At 54.3% G+C, this 13,880-nt stretch overlaps 8 protein-coding genes and 1 non-coding gene across 9 annotated transcripts; 7 read left to right on the forward strand and 2 right to left on the reverse strand.

Moving 5' to 3' along the window:
* Positions 1–60: 60 nt before the first annotated feature.
* Positions 61–904, forward strand: PHACADRAFT_208304 (uncharacterized protein; the record flags this gene model as incomplete). Its single annotated transcript, XM_007394925.1, has 1 exon — positions 61–904. The coding sequence occupies one exon, from the start codon at positions 61–63 to the stop codon at positions 451–453; it is 393 nt and encodes a 130-aa protein (XP_007394987.1). The 3' UTR covers positions 454–904.
* Positions 905–926: 22 nt separating this feature from the next.
* PHACADRAFT_254748 (uncharacterized protein) lies at positions 927–1,515 on the reverse strand. The gene has a single exon (XM_007394926.1). It carries the CDS (start codon positions 1,395–1,397, stop codon positions 1,116–1,118), a length of 282 nt encoding a protein of 93 aa, XP_007394988.1. The 5' UTR covers positions 1,398–1,515; the 3' UTR covers positions 927–1,115.
* Positions 1,516–2,953: 1,438 nt separating this feature from the next.
* Positions 2,954–3,845, forward strand: PHACADRAFT_183681 (uncharacterized protein; the record flags this gene model as incomplete). Its single annotated transcript, XM_007394927.1, has 2 exons — positions 2,954–2,988; positions 3,049–3,845. A coding segment is annotated over exon 2 (639 nt), but the record flags the coding sequence as incomplete, so codon positions are not given.
* Positions 3,846–3,995: 150 nt separating this feature from the next.
* Positions 3,996–4,588, forward strand: PHACADRAFT_254749 (uncharacterized protein). The gene is made up of 3 exons (XM_007394928.1): positions 3,996–4,030; positions 4,084–4,500; positions 4,559–4,588. The coding sequence occupies exon 2, from the start codon at positions 4,116–4,118 to the stop codon at positions 4,470–4,472; it is 357 nt and encodes a 118-aa protein (XP_007394990.1). The 5' UTR covers positions 3,996–4,030; positions 4,084–4,115; the 3' UTR covers positions 4,473–4,500; positions 4,559–4,588.
* Positions 4,589–5,546: 958 nt separating this feature from the next.
* Positions 5,547–6,761, forward strand: PHACADRAFT_254753 (uncharacterized protein). Its single transcript, XM_007394929.1, has one exon. The coding sequence runs from the start codon at positions 5,660–5,662 to the stop codon at positions 5,999–6,001; it is 342 nt and encodes a 113-aa protein (XP_007394991.1). The 5' UTR covers positions 5,547–5,659; the 3' UTR covers positions 6,002–6,761.
* Positions 6,762–6,961: 200 nt separating this feature from the next.
* On the reverse strand, positions 6,962–8,274 carry PHACADRAFT_172848 (uncharacterized protein). Its single transcript, XM_007394930.1, has 6 exons — positions 8,181–8,274; positions 8,026–8,121; positions 7,891–7,969; positions 7,627–7,840; positions 7,495–7,575; positions 6,962–7,444 (listed from the first exon to the last, which is right to left on the reverse strand). The coding sequence occupies exons 1-6, from the start codon at positions 8,222–8,224 to the stop codon at positions 7,419–7,421; spliced, it is 540 nt and encodes a 179-aa protein (XP_007394992.1). The 5' UTR covers positions 8,225–8,274; the 3' UTR covers positions 6,962–7,418.
* Positions 8,275–10,220: 1,946 nt separating this feature from the next.
* PHACADRAFT_254756 (uncharacterized protein) lies at positions 10,221–10,661 on the forward strand. Its single transcript, XM_007394931.1, has one exon. It carries the CDS (start codon positions 10,253–10,255, stop codon positions 10,439–10,441), a length of 189 nt encoding a protein of 62 aa, XP_007394993.1. The 5' UTR covers positions 10,221–10,252; the 3' UTR covers positions 10,442–10,661.
* Positions 10,662–10,944: 283 nt separating this feature from the next.
* PHACADRAFT_t52 lies at positions 10,945–11,041 on the forward strand. The gene has a single exon. It is a non-coding gene; the product is annotated as a tRNA-Arg (tRNA).
* A 1,003-nt stretch (positions 11,042–12,044) lies between these two features.
* On the forward strand, positions 12,045–13,418 carry PHACADRAFT_91208 (uncharacterized protein; the record flags this gene model as incomplete). The annotated part of the gene is made up of 7 exons (XM_007394932.1): positions 12,045–12,095; positions 12,163–12,355; positions 12,408–12,499; positions 12,551–12,579; positions 12,636–12,753; positions 12,815–12,985; positions 13,047–13,418. 7 exons carry the CDS (start codon positions 12,045–12,047, stop codon positions 13,416–13,418), a joined length of 1,026 nt encoding a protein of 341 aa, XP_007394994.1.
* Between the last annotated feature and the right edge of the window lie 462 nt (positions 13,419–13,880).

Consider the following 13,880-nt stretch of genomic DNA (forward strand, 5'->3'; position numbering starts at 1 on the left):
AGTTTTGAAGTTGTCCCCCTTTCTTGCTCTAACCTAAAAGCTTGGCGGAGGTGCGGTGCCATGCCTACCACAGGAGCAGACGTCCCTCAAGAAATATTCGGTATCCTCCTGGATACCTTTGCGCAAACCAAACGAGTCTCGCTTAATATCGAGGAGTCGAAGGAAATGAGGAATCTCATGAGCCAATGCTCGCTAGTGTCCAAGTTCTGGGCCGGCCGATGTCGCCCTCGGCTCTTCTTCCGTCTCACCTTACGCTCGCTCGAGGACGTCAATACCTTGCTCAGCCTCCCCACTGCTGTCAAGAGCTACATCTTCTACCTTCATCTCGAAGAGATACAGCCATCTGTGCCATGGACGCATCACGTCTACTGCGCCGTGCACGACGGACGACTCTCAGAGCGATCGTCTCTGTCGCATAAACTCAACGGCGCATGCACTCCAACGTCTTTCTAGACACTTCGTTCTCTATACCCGTCGTTACCAAGATCCCCACCTATCCTCATTCAGGATCCCGTTCTCATACATGTCCAGAACTACCGGCTCCGAGCCTTCACCGACTGCGTACATATTACCCGGAAGCTATGGCGCTGCATGTTCTGGGAGATGGATTTCACGAATGTCTCGTGGGTGCAACGACCTGAACCGGACATGCCTCCGCCCATTCTTTCTCTGAAGAACAGTACCATGAGTGGAACCGTGAATATTCATGATTGTCCAGATCGCTGGCCGTTTGTCTGGCTGTTCGTCACCATTCTGCGACCAGATCCAAGTAAACAGAAGATCTACTCAGCCGCATATCTGCACCCCGAAGAAGCAGCAAAACTAGCGGCTCTTGTCCAATGTATAACCACATTTACCGCCAAGACGAACTGCTCGCACACCAAAATAACCCGTGAGTCGTCTCTTGTTTACAGAGGTTTCGACACTGACACTCAACGCCCGCACCGTGTGCCACAGGCTCTGGGCCCACGTATTTTGATACCTCCTCTTCTTTTACTCTAATTATCCAGCGCCTCGAGTCAAGGAGTTGCACTCTCAGGACGGAAATACACATCAAACATGGGAGTATAACGAGAATTCACTTGCATTTTGGGGCCAGTTCGGACAGCAATAGGTCACCCCTCGACCTCGATTGGTGCGAGTTGGACCATATTATTTCGCAGTGTCACGGCCTTGCTACCGTCGTCGTGGACATCGTGGCAGCGCAGTCTGACGTGGCCAAAATCGCTGAAGACATGACAATGCGCCTGAAACGCCTGCGTGAAGCAAACAAGCTTATCCTCAATCACAGCATAGACGGCCGGAGTAAAGGTTGGCAGGGCTGGGTCTTTGTAACTGAGAGTGAGGACTCGGACATAATAGAAGACCGGCAGTAGCGTGAGCATGCATTGAAGCATCGTACTTGACACTATCATTGCGCTCAACTGCGTGCTCCCCGCAGGATGTCCGTGATATTCATATCTCCTTTCTTGGCCAGAATAATTGCTTGTTCATAATGCGCACATGCGTGCTTGACGCTTAGCCAGTAGACCCCGTCCTCCGTTTGAACTTTGCGCGCGTCAGCCTCAATGTCTTAGCTAAGCGCCCTCGTGTATTGAGGCGGCACAGCACTGCTGGTAATCCACACTAGTTGCAACTCTCCCATGTTGACGAATTTATAAGTCGTGAGCAACGTCGCTCGGCAGCGGGGCCGCACGACCTACGGTGAAACGCTACATCGTGGCCGTTCCCTCGTATGCAAATTCTGGGCGTCACGCTGCCATCCGTGCATCTTTCATCTGGCAACCACCTCTCCCTCGCAGGTGTGCAAGCTATATTGTCAGCCTCTCGAACGCCGTTAGGCACTACATCAGGTACTACATCACCGACCTTACTGTGGAAGAGACGAGAGCATGCGTTCCGTGGAGCACCCTGTCTACAGTGCCTTGCGTGCCGGTGTGTTCTCACCCCTGTTATCACTGTTGCACAAGCTCAGCAGGACATGCAGGCTAACGTCCGTCCAAACTCTCCGCTCGCTGCACTCGTCCTTGCCTAAATGGCTCCCGGCCCTTGGACGGCCGTGCTTTCCCGTTCAACTTCGGAATTATCGGCTTGAAGCCGCCGCACATGCCGACGAAGGCTTGGGCCTAGCACGAAATGGGAGACGGAAGCCACTGACGTGTTCTAGGTCAAGCACCTAGACGGCGTTCCGCCTGTTCTGGCCCTTAAGCTTCAAGCTTCAAGGGCCGGACCGTCTCCGACAAACTAGTCTTTCTAGGGCGTGTGGAACGCTGGTCGTCCGTCTGGCTGTTTGTCGCGACGTGGCAGCCCGACTTGAACTACCAAAGCGCCACGGCATATATGCACCCGGTCAAAGCGTCCAAGTCCGGTGCGACTGTGTGCCGCATCGCTCCTTCCGCAAGACGTGACGAAGATGGATCGCTGTGCATGCATACTGCGATGATCCGCTAGTCTTTCTCCACCAAGATACTTTCCAGTGCTGATTGCGATCACTGCAGGGACCGGTCCATCAGGATGGGGCCCGCGCAGCGCGCTCAAGTTTATGATCGTCGGCGGGCAAGTCGCTGAGTGCGTTCCATTCATATACACTGCCGAAACGGCGACATCTCGCGCGGTTTAGTAGTGACGAGAATGAAATCCATCTGCCTTTCGATATCGACTAGTCCGAGTTTCATGCGATTCGCCTCTGGATGCTGCGACCTCATGCCATCGTCGTGCGATTATACGCCAGATCACTCCGCGCGGCTGAGTTTGCCGAGGGCATGGTCATACGCCTGAAACGCGTTTTCGAAGCAGGAAAGCTCACTATCATGTAACAGGAAGGTTATGATGATGATACATATGTATAGAACTTCGAGAAGGCGCTCGCATGAAGTTTAGGGGCAGAAGTGGGTAGCATTTCTATGGCTAGACTCGTCATCCAATTATTGTGACTGACTTCATTATGGCATAGGATCCTATCGCATTTATAGCATTCCTGTTGATTTTGTATGGTGAAAAGCTTTTTCGCACATATGGGTACTGCCTGACATATGCCACATTAAACAGCAAAGTTTGCGCGTCAGCCTGTTCATATCGATTTGATCGACGGCATTCCGCGGTTGCAGACAATGAGGCACGGCCCTGAACAACATCACCGTTCCTTCTCGTCTTGCCGTCGACCATATACCCCTACCACTCTCCAAGGTCTTCCAAGAAGCTGCCATGTTAGCTTCGGCAGCAGACATTCCCGAAGAGTTATTTGAATTAGTTTCGGAAATCCTGACTCGGAACGTAACGTTCATCCGTGAGCCGGAGGACCGCGCCCCAGTCAAACGTTGTATGAACCGATGCTCGCTCGTGTGCAAGTTCTGGGCCTTGCAATGTCGCCCTCGCATATTCAGCCATCTCACCTTGCGATCTATTGAAGACACTCAAACCCTGCTCAATCTCTCACGTGTGGTCAGGCGTTACGTCGTTAACATCTTCCTTGAAGAGATAGAGCCCTGCGAGCCGTGGACACACATCGTCCATCGCGCAGTTGCGAGCGGTGAGCTCTCGCCGGACACTATATCCCACAGGCTCGATGGTGCCTGTACGCCGACGTCTGTCCAAATTCTCCGTTCTTTACACCCGTCCTTACCTCAGCGGACTCCTGTGGCCTATCAAGAACACATCTTCCTCCATGTTACGAACTACCGGCTACGGGTTTTCACAGATATTGCGCAGCTAGTGCGCAAACTGCTGGAGTCAAGGAACTGGCAGATCGAGTTTACCAACATCTCGTGGATCAAGACCCCCGAAACTGTTCCTTCCGCGCTTGGGATGAAGAATCGGGCGATGTGCCACAACATCGAAATCAGGCAGTGCGTAGAACGTTGGCCGTTTGTTTGGCTATGCATTAGTACCAGGCCACCCGAGTCTAATGGCCGCACTCGCGTCGCGTATTTATCCCAAGAGGAGGCATTCAGATTAGGCGCTCTCGTACGCTGCCTGACTGCCCCAGTAGGCCACAAGGGGAGACCTTACTGCTCGCATACGCTTATCCATCGTAAGATGGTCCGTTCGCATGAAAGAAACGCACAACGTTGATACCGCATATAGGAAATGGCCCGACGTTCTCAAACAACGGGACTATGTTCAAACTTCAGATCAGCTGCATGGAGGTGAATAACTGCACGCCCATGACACATATCATCTGCAAAGATGGCCATATCTTTCACATTCAGTTTTGGTTCAACACGGATCCCGCCAACGGCTGCATGCCGTTCGACTTTGACTGGGACGAGTTCGATACCCTGGCGTCGCAGTGCCACCAACTCACGCATATCGTCATGCGTATCGGTGCGGACCTGGAATATGTAACCGAATTTGCCGAAGGCATGGCAAGGAGGTTGAAGGGCGCTCACCGCGCCGGGAAGCTTACCATCTTCTACGAAGGTACGGAAGATGAGGATGTAGACTGGCACACATGGGAGTTCAAAGCTTCGTAGTGGGGAATTCTCAAGAGGTTGGGCACAGGTGAATATCTACGCCTTGGTCCTCGATTCCCCCAGTCATGTTAAGGTTTAAGCGTCAGCACCCTCCATGGGTCCCATCAATCACCGTCGCAAATCTCCTGGCTAGGAACGCAGGCAATGCGGCTGGCATAATTCGGCTACCTCGCCTCGTTTTTCCGACCTCTTTCTCCCTTTGACAGCCATCGGCTCTGCGTCAACAAACCATCGACATGCCTGCCACGGCTGTAGACATCCCCGAAGAACTGTTCGACCGTATCCTGGGCATCCTCGCATGGGATATGGCCATCTCTGTCTTCAGATCGGAGGCTATTGCACAAGGAAAACGATACATGAATCGTTACTCTCTTGTGTGCCGATTTTGGGCTTCGCGGTGTCGCCCTTGGTTATTCGAACGTCTCGTTTTGCGTTCTCTCGAGGACGCCCAGTTCTTGCTCGGCCTCTCCCCTGCAATCAAGTACTACGTCGTCAGTCTATCTCTCGAGGAGACAGAACCCTGCCAGCCATGGACCCACATCGTCTACCGTGCAGTCGCCCACGATAACTTCTCACCGAAGATACTCGTGTCTCATTCGCTCGATGGCGCCTGCACCCCGACGTCCGTACAGACTCTTCGATCGCTCCAGCCATCCCTCCCACAACGAATGCCTGTCATGCTGCAGGACCAAATTCGTTATCACGTAAAGAACTACAGGCTCCAAACATTTACAGATATTGTACTGGTCGTACTCAAGCTCTCGACGTCGGTGATTTGGCAACCCCACTTTACAAATATTTCCTGGATCAAGCCGGTCGGCGTTGTTCCCCCCATGCTTGGACGGAAGAACCGCGCTTTATGCGACCACATGGAGATTTATCAGTGCGTTGATCGATGGCCATTCACTTGGCTGTGTATCACGACCAGGGCGCCCGAGCCCAACAACCGCCAGGCAGTGGCCTACCTACCGCCCGACGAAGCATGGACACTCGGTGCGCTCGTACGCTGCATCACATCCCCAACAGGGCACAAAGGCAGATCATACTGCTCACATAGTGCCATCTATCGTAAGAATACCACTCTACTTCCCGTATAAGCTGTGATGCTAACGCGGTTCCTAGGGCAAGGCCCACGGAGGACAAACAACCACACTAGTTTTGAGCTCCAGATCTCCTGTGCCGAAGAGATGAACTGTACACCTTATACGCACATCCTCTGCCGGGACGGCCGCATCTCGCAGATCCGGTCCTGGTTCCTCACAGATCCAGAGCACGGTTGCATGCCCTTCGACTTCGATTGGGCCGAGTTCGACACGCTCGCGTCGCGGTGTCACGAGCTCGCCGAGGTGCGCATGTACCTGGGTCCAGATCGCACCTACGTCGCCGAGTTCGCCGACGGCATGACGCAGCGGCTGCGGCACGTCCATGGCACGGGGAAACTAAACATCTGGTATGAGGGCATGGAGGACGAGGACGAGGTCTGGCACACATGGAAGTTTAACACTCATGTAGACGGCGATGATGCCTAGGAACTGACCGGCGTCTTCGCTGGACGCCGCCCCTCGCCGATGCTGCGCGATCGTCTGCTAGTGCCAGTGGCGACGTCCCGTACAGCCGCGAGGCCAGCACACGGCTTTAACTATGCCTTTTCCTACTCCATCCGCCCCTAGTCGTTGTCATGACTGTGCTTTTACCCTCCGCTATTCTTGGCTGCGTCCTTGCACTGGCAGCTGGATCAATCTACCACTTCGATTCTGCCCATTGCCGATCTTCAAGCACGCTCTAAATGTCCTCGTGCTTGTTGCATGTTCTGAGTTGCATGATATCGCACACCCATCTTCCGACGCTACATTTCGCAGAGGACATCTCCGGTCTTTTATCCTTCAGACGTTCGTGAGTGCGTTATTAACACTGTGGTTGGGGACACGGGACCAGGATGTCCCACAGTAGACGAATTGGCCGCACATGACTCTGTGGCTTGCAGGATTCTGGCCGTTCGTAACGGCCATTCATGGCCTATCTGGTCAACACGATCGTTGCACTTGCTCTACGGGCCGCTTCCGAGAAGCCTGCCGGCGCTGCACCAGCCGCCCATAGCTCTCTACGATATCAAACCACCGCCTTCCGGTCTTGTAAACATCCTGAACTTTGCTAGCGCGCTCCGGTAGAGGGGCATATACTAGGAGCTGTGGCTCACGAACGTCGTGTGGGGCGCGGCTTCCAATGCCGAGTGCGCACTAGCGACTTTGAGTCTAGACTAGAGGCGCTGCGCGGTGTGCTCAGGTGTGGACGGAACGCTGGCCGTTTGGCTGTTTCCGTGTCACGACGCATGTATCGGAGCGGCCGCGTGCCCTACGTCCATCCCGACGCGTCCGCCTCATCAGGTGCATGAACTCAAAGCCATCACGTCCGGACCATGTGCGTAGGCATATCCACGGTGTGTCACGCTCGCCTTTCTTTGATGCTCAGACGCTGACCGGAGGGCGTGTCCTGGGGTCTGTTCCATTTTACTGCGCCAGGAGGCTTTGATTTTCACGCCGCAGTACACCTGCATGGAGGCTTAACCCTGCCTGCTGATGATGCCCACGAATCGGATGAAAGTACACCTCAAGATCTCGGGCGAGGTGAACGCTTTAGACGAGTACGACTAGGGCGCCTTCAACATGAGTTCAGACCACGTAGCACTCGAGCACGGGCAGGCGGACGATTTCGGTGCAGAGGTTGGGTATGAGGTTACACAGGTTGAGGGAGCGGGGCACACCGAGATTCGTAGCTTGATTGCAAATGTGATGAAACACTATTGAAGAGTCAGAACGAGAGGATTCTAGTGGCCACGCAAAAGTTATGGCATCAAAATGTTAACAGAAGGGCATCCAAGAGAACGACAAGCGAGATAATAGAAAGCTAACTCAACGATACAATCAGATAATAGTACAGATCTCTTCTCTACTTCGGTGGTGGGGACGGCGAACCTGTGTTTGAGTTTAGCGGTGACGCAACCCTGGTATTAAACAGAGCCTACCGAATAGACCGGCTCGAGGAGGCGCGGGCGAAGCCATAGGAGGAGCAGCCATTTGAGGTTGAGGCGCGTACATGGGGTTGGCTATTGCATTGCATTCAATCCCCGAATCTGCTTCAGCACCAATCTACTCACGTCTCCACTGAGCCCAAGAAGGCAGATTTGATGGAGGCGGTGCCTCGATCGCTGGGGGTGGCGGAGCTGCGGCAGGCGCAGGTAGGGCTTTGGGCTTCTTTTGTCGGGGAACCCGCTTGTGAACAGTCCGCCAGGCAGGGGGAGCAGGGCCGGCGGGCTCGGCGGGATCTGGGGGCGGCGGTGGGGGCAAAGCGGGGGGTGGGGTCGCCTCGCGCTGCCCAGGTGTCAGTCGGTAGCATTCAGAAGTACGCAATGCAAACATACATGGCCGGGATGCCAGTCTGGCGTGTACTCCCCGCCGCTGCTGTACTTCGCCCTCACGGCCATGAGCTCGGAGATCTCGCTGGTCAGAGGGTCAGTATGAAGAGCCCGACGTGAACGAGAACGCGTGGGACGCACTGTTGCAACTGTCTTCGTTCATCTCTGAGCTTGCCGACCTCCTGCAGCAAGATGCGAACTTCGCCCGCGAGAGCCTTGCTGAAGTCATTGATGTACCTATCCCAGAGCCCGAATCAGCCGGCGCTTGCGACGAAAGCTGCGGACTTCGTACACACTTTGGCGGGGCACCGTAGTTGCCCTTCGGCGGAGGACCGGACATGGCGAACTAGTAGATGTTGTAGGCGGTAGTTGGACGTTCAGAAGGAAGAATGGGATGGAATACCGATGCCCAACTTACCCAGGATCATAACGTGATAGGCAGCAGGTACACGAGGCAGGCAAGTTCCTCCGAGCTGCCTTCTTCGGATATTTTGAGCATTATCCTGGAGAAAATAAGAAAATAAGAAAACAGTACGGCACACATTTGACGCGAAGATATCTGTGTTCAATGAGAGACACTGCAAGACATGGCAGTATGCAGCCAACTTGAACTGGCCTTAAACCCCCTAACACTTCAATGCCTTCACATAGCGCGCGTCAAAGCAATCTGCGATCAAAAGTGCACGTGATGTTTTGTTTGCATCATGTGACTTGAACGCGTCCTGTTTAATGTCGTGACTTGCCCAGTTTGCAACTTCACCGACTTCCGCCATGCCCGCCGCGACCATCACGAGGAAGCGCAAGTCGACGGGGGAATTAGGAGGAAAGGCAGCAAAGCAGCCCAGGAAGACGCTTGACTCGTTCTTCTTGCCACAGGTGCTCGCTGCGGGTGCTCCAGAAGACGAGACGATCACGAGACAGCATGTGGTGCTGAACGAGGAGCAGATCGAGGTGTTTCGGATGGTAGTTGAAGAGGGAAAGAACGTCTTCTTCACTGGATCCGCAGGTGCGTGTTTCCCACCCGAGGAGTGGCGTGCCTCTCTCACGATGGCGTAGGCACAGGCAAGTCGCTGCTCCTCCGCGCTATCATCGACGCTCTGCGCAAGAAGCACGCCAAGAAGCCTGAAGTGGTCTCCGTGACCGCCAGCACGGGGATGGCTGCGTCAAACATCGGGGGGACGACGATACACGCATGGGGCGCCATCACGCCTGGTATGCACGACATCGGCAAGCTAATCAGCTACATCAAGACGTGCAGGCCCGCGCACAAGCGATGGAAGGTCACGCAGATTCTCATCGTCGACGAGGTCTCCATGGTCGACGGTCAGCTATTCGACACGCTCGCGAAGCTCGCGGTCGAGCTCCGGAAGAAGACCGACCGCCCATTCGGGGGGATGCAGCTCGTCGTAACGGGGGATTTCTTTCAGCTACCGCCGGTTACGAAGGGTGGAAAGGAGCCGTTCTTCGCGTTCCAGAGCGCGGCGTGGAAGGAGTGCATCGAGCACACCGTGACGCTCACGGAAGTCTTCCGCCAGAAAGACGGCACGTTCGTCAAGCTCTTGAACGAGATGCGCCGCGGGGAAATTTCGCCTGAGGCGAGGAAGACGTTTATCGGGCTCTCGCGGCTGCTCCCGCAGGATGACGGGCTGCTGCCGACCGAGCTGTTCCCGCTGCGGGTGGAGGTAGACCGCGCAAACGCGGCGCGCATGGCGGCACTTGCGGGCCCCGCGTTTGCGTATGAGGCTCGCGACAGTGGTGCCGCTCCGGCTGACAAGCGGGCGAGGCTTCTGGAGGCCATGGTCGCGCAGCGCGTACTCGAGCTCAAGGCGGACGCGCAGGTAATGTTGATCAAGAACGTCGACGAGAGTCTCGTGAACGGGAGCGTCGGGCGAGTCCTTGGGTTCTACTCGGCGTCAGCGTGCATCGCGAGCGTCGACGCATCTGTCTCAGCGAACCCGTCTCCGATAAAACCAACAAGCTCAACCTCGAAGGCGGGGAGCTCGACGTCAAAACTCAAAACCTCCCAGGAGTCAGCAAGGTCATCCGGCGGTTTCGTGCGCAACGTACAGGTAGGGCCGGACGGCAAAACGCCTATTGCCCTCTGTCCCGAGACAGTGAAGGAGAACACCAGCCCACCGCCGTCGTCGGCTAAGGGTAAGGCGAAGGCGAAGGACGAAGAGTTCTTGCCACTTGTAGAGTTTGGAACTCCCCAAGGGAAGGAAATTGTCTTAATCGCCAGAGACGAGTTCCGTTCAGAGGACAACGAGGGGAAACTGCTTGCGCGTCGAGTCCAAGTAAGTCTGCCCGATTTCCTAGCTGTGCACATACTCAAAAAGGACTATAGATCCCGTTGGTTCTCGCCTGGGCTATGTCAATACACAAGAGCCAGGGACAGACAATCCAACGGGTGAAGGTCGACCTCGAGAAGGTCTTTGAGAAAGGTGCGCTGTCGGGTCCTCCTTCACCCGCGCTCGCTAATATCACCTCTTGCAGGCCAAAGTTATGTCGCTCTCTCCCGCGCAGCGTCCATGGAAGGCCTGCAGGTCCTACGCTTTGACGCGAAGAAGGTTATGGCACATCCGAAGGTCATCGAGTGGGCGAAGACGCTTGGGCAGGCAGGCTCGTCGTGAGGGTGGACAGCTGGGGTGACTCTGTAGATAGCATACGAACATTAAGTTTATCGATTAAGCTATCATGACATGCACAACTGTCGTATTCTACATAGACTTCATGAACCACTGGAGATTATTACCTTCTAATAGATCACACGGGTACGCGGCACACCACAACAGCCAGAATACAGCTATGATCTAGCATCTCAATAAGGCGATGCACCTATAGATACTTAAAGCTTCTCTTGAGCAGTCGTTAGGTGCATGTGTAGGGGAGAACTAATTAACTGTGAGATTAAACGCCTGCGACTCTCCGCTGCAGAGTAGCCAGACCCAACCGGCAAAGTGACTCTCTATTGAAGAAGCAACACAGGATTGCTCACTTTACTTCGAGTCTAAGTCTAAGACTATGTAATCATATTATATATATATATTCCGATTTTTGTGTGGCCGCCTGGCGAAATGGCATCGCGTCTGACTACGACCAAGCGGATGAACCGTTGGTATAAATCAGGAGATTGCAGGTTCGACCCCTGCGGTGGTCATTAAGTGAACGAGAGTATGCTTTTTGTTGCAGTCCACATCTTCACAGAAATACGAAGTATGAACGTTATATGAACATTGAACAAAATTAAAGGAAGCCTCCGCAAGACGATTTGAAGCTGTTTTATCGCGTTTGATCTGCATCCCTGGCGCTGATCAACCCATGACTCATTTCTTCAGCATGCACAAGATATATCAAGCTACAGTATCTTCGAGCAGTAGGGGTTAGAGGGAGATACCACAAGTCTGCAAGGACGCTCGGGAGAAGATGACCAGCGGCTTCCGCACTTGTCTAATTCAGTTGTTATAGCAAGGCGTTGAGTGCGTCTGACAGCTGCCAGCCGTCGAAGCAGCAGCTAACACGGCCATAACCTGAACGCGCTGCACCTCCGAGTCATAGGGGCCTACCCCTTGTGCTGTGGAGAGAAGATCATCAGCGCAACGCCAGGCTCGTATGCCAAGGGCGCGGACATTGTCACCGAGAAGGGCGAGGCGGCAGGCCTGTTCGACTCGGAGTTTGGCGAGAGCGGTATCGTCGTCACGTTTGAGTCGGAAGGAGGCGAGTGTGAGCTGATTGGGATGCATGTCAAGACCTCGGCCTCGCGACGTCATCTCAGGATGAGGTACCAAACGGACACTGGGATGATAATGTGAGCGTGAAGCGTAAAGGATCTGGTGTGTTCAATAGTGTATAACATGGACATACTGTAACTGTATTCGTTATACCGTGGCAATCCCATGAGAGCAATGCGACAAAGAGTCATCCTGTTATGATCCATATATGGCAGGTGGAGAGCTTTAGATCCTACCAGGCGCGACGAACACCACTATGAACGCCACTGCGTCACCGTCCACGAGACTGCGTGTTGCCAGGGTGTGGCGGACAGTTATAAACAGAGATATGACGGTGGTCATGTTGCTTCGCAACTAATTCCCGGCCCCTTTTATCTCCTCCCAACATCCAGACCTGACAGGAACTTACAACCGGATACGTCGCGCGTGACCATGCAGTACGCACATTCAGCAGTTGATTATGGTCTGCAATGTACGAAGTTGGTGAGTTCCCAGTGTTCGTCGCACCACAGAACGCGTTATTCAGACGTTAGTTTTCTTCTCATCCTAGGTACAACATCGCCAAGTCGGATGGCTCACGAAGAACCGCGAAACTGGAGAGCTCATCCGCGAGCAGGTGCCGCTCATGAAGAAAGCCAGGATGTTGCTCCTCTTCAACCCTCTCACCGAGTGGGTAGATAGAACACACACTTTCCGATACATCTTGCATGAGAAGACGGATCACTCAAAGAGCAAGGAGGTTAGTGACCAGCTCGACAGAAAGAGGGGATAATGCTGAGGCCGTGGTCTAGGAAGACCCGCGTTCGAAGGAGCAGATCAAGGCTTTTGTCGACTTTTACCATGTAGACATGAACCAGTTCGAACCGTCAGATATCAATGCGTACAAGGTACGATGCTTGCTTTTTTTACGCTGCCAACAGCTGAATAGTCAAACCCAGAGTTTCCAAGACTTCTTTATCCGACTCCAGTACGCATTCCCTCTAGTTCCTCACTTCACTTCACAAAGCTGAATCCTCATGACAGTAAACCCGGGGTCCGCCCTATTGCATCCCAAGAAGACCCCTCTGTAGCTGTCTGCGTCGCCGACTGTCGCATGGTCGTCTACGACACCGTCGCAGAGACCCACAAGCTCTGGATCAAGGTGCGCACACCAGCAGTTCTGCCCACTCCACAGTCCCTGATATAGCACGTCATTGAACCAGGGCCGCGACTTTTCCATTGCGCAGCTGCTCCATGACAAGGTTGCGGCACGGCCATGGCAAAACGGCGGGGTCGCGTCCTTCCGCCTGAGTCCGCAGGACTATCACCGGTACCACTCACCCGTGCACGGCATCGTGAAGTGGTGGAAGGAGCTCGACGGCGACTACTACTCGGTACGCCTGCCACAATATGACGCACGCGTCGCTGTCTACACGCTGACCTCGACCACCACAGGTTGACCCGATCTGCATCCGGAGCGACATCGACGTCCTCGCGGCGAACGCGCGCTCGGCGTTCTGCCTGTCCACGAAAGAGTTCGGTGACGTGCTCTTCGTCGCGATCGGTGCGCTCGAGGTCGGCACTGTCAAGCTCTCGGACAAGATCACGTCCGTCCTGCCCGGCTCGCAGGCGCCCGCGAAGGACGTCGTGATTGAGAAGGGCGAGGACGTCGGCTTCTTCGAGTTTGGCGGCAGCAGCATCATCGTCGCGTTCGAGCCTGGGCGCATACAGTTTGACCAGGACCTCAAGGACGCGAGCAGCGAGCTAATTGAAATGAATGTGGAGGTGGGGATGAGGATGGGCCGAGCGACCGCGCCAGACTTTTGAATGGGGCTTTAGCTCGTGTGGAGGACATGGACCTTCTGGACTTAGAACTTGGATATAGCACAGAGTACGAAACAAGAATGTACCAGCAAAGTGATGTATGATACTATTCGCGATATACAAGATTATGCATTCCATAGATCCATCAGCACTACATTGTAAAGTCCACTGCAACCACAGACAATCAGTATCGCTGTAGACTCAAGTCAACGACAACTCACCATCACAATAACGCAAGAAATCTGACGATCTGCAGCATATATAGTGTAATAGGCGGGTTACTCGCCAATGTCCATCAAATTTTCGGGTGAACCAGGTGCATCCGTGTCGGAGAGGGGCGTTGTCGTCCTAGCAGGACTCAGCTCTGACGCGACTTGTGGAAGAGCCACTTGCTTAGTGCCTGACGGAGATGCTTCTTTAGCTTCTGGTGCGGACAGAGGTTGGGCTGGATCAGGTGCAGCTTGC

This window comes from Phanerochaete carnosa, assembly GCF_000300595.1.
Source record: "Phanerochaete carnosa HHB-10118-sp unplaced genomic scaffold PHACAscaffold_4, whole genome shotgun sequence".
Taxonomy (NCBI): domain Eukaryota; kingdom Fungi; phylum Basidiomycota; class Agaricomycetes; order Polyporales; family Phanerochaetaceae; genus Phanerochaete; species Phanerochaete carnosa.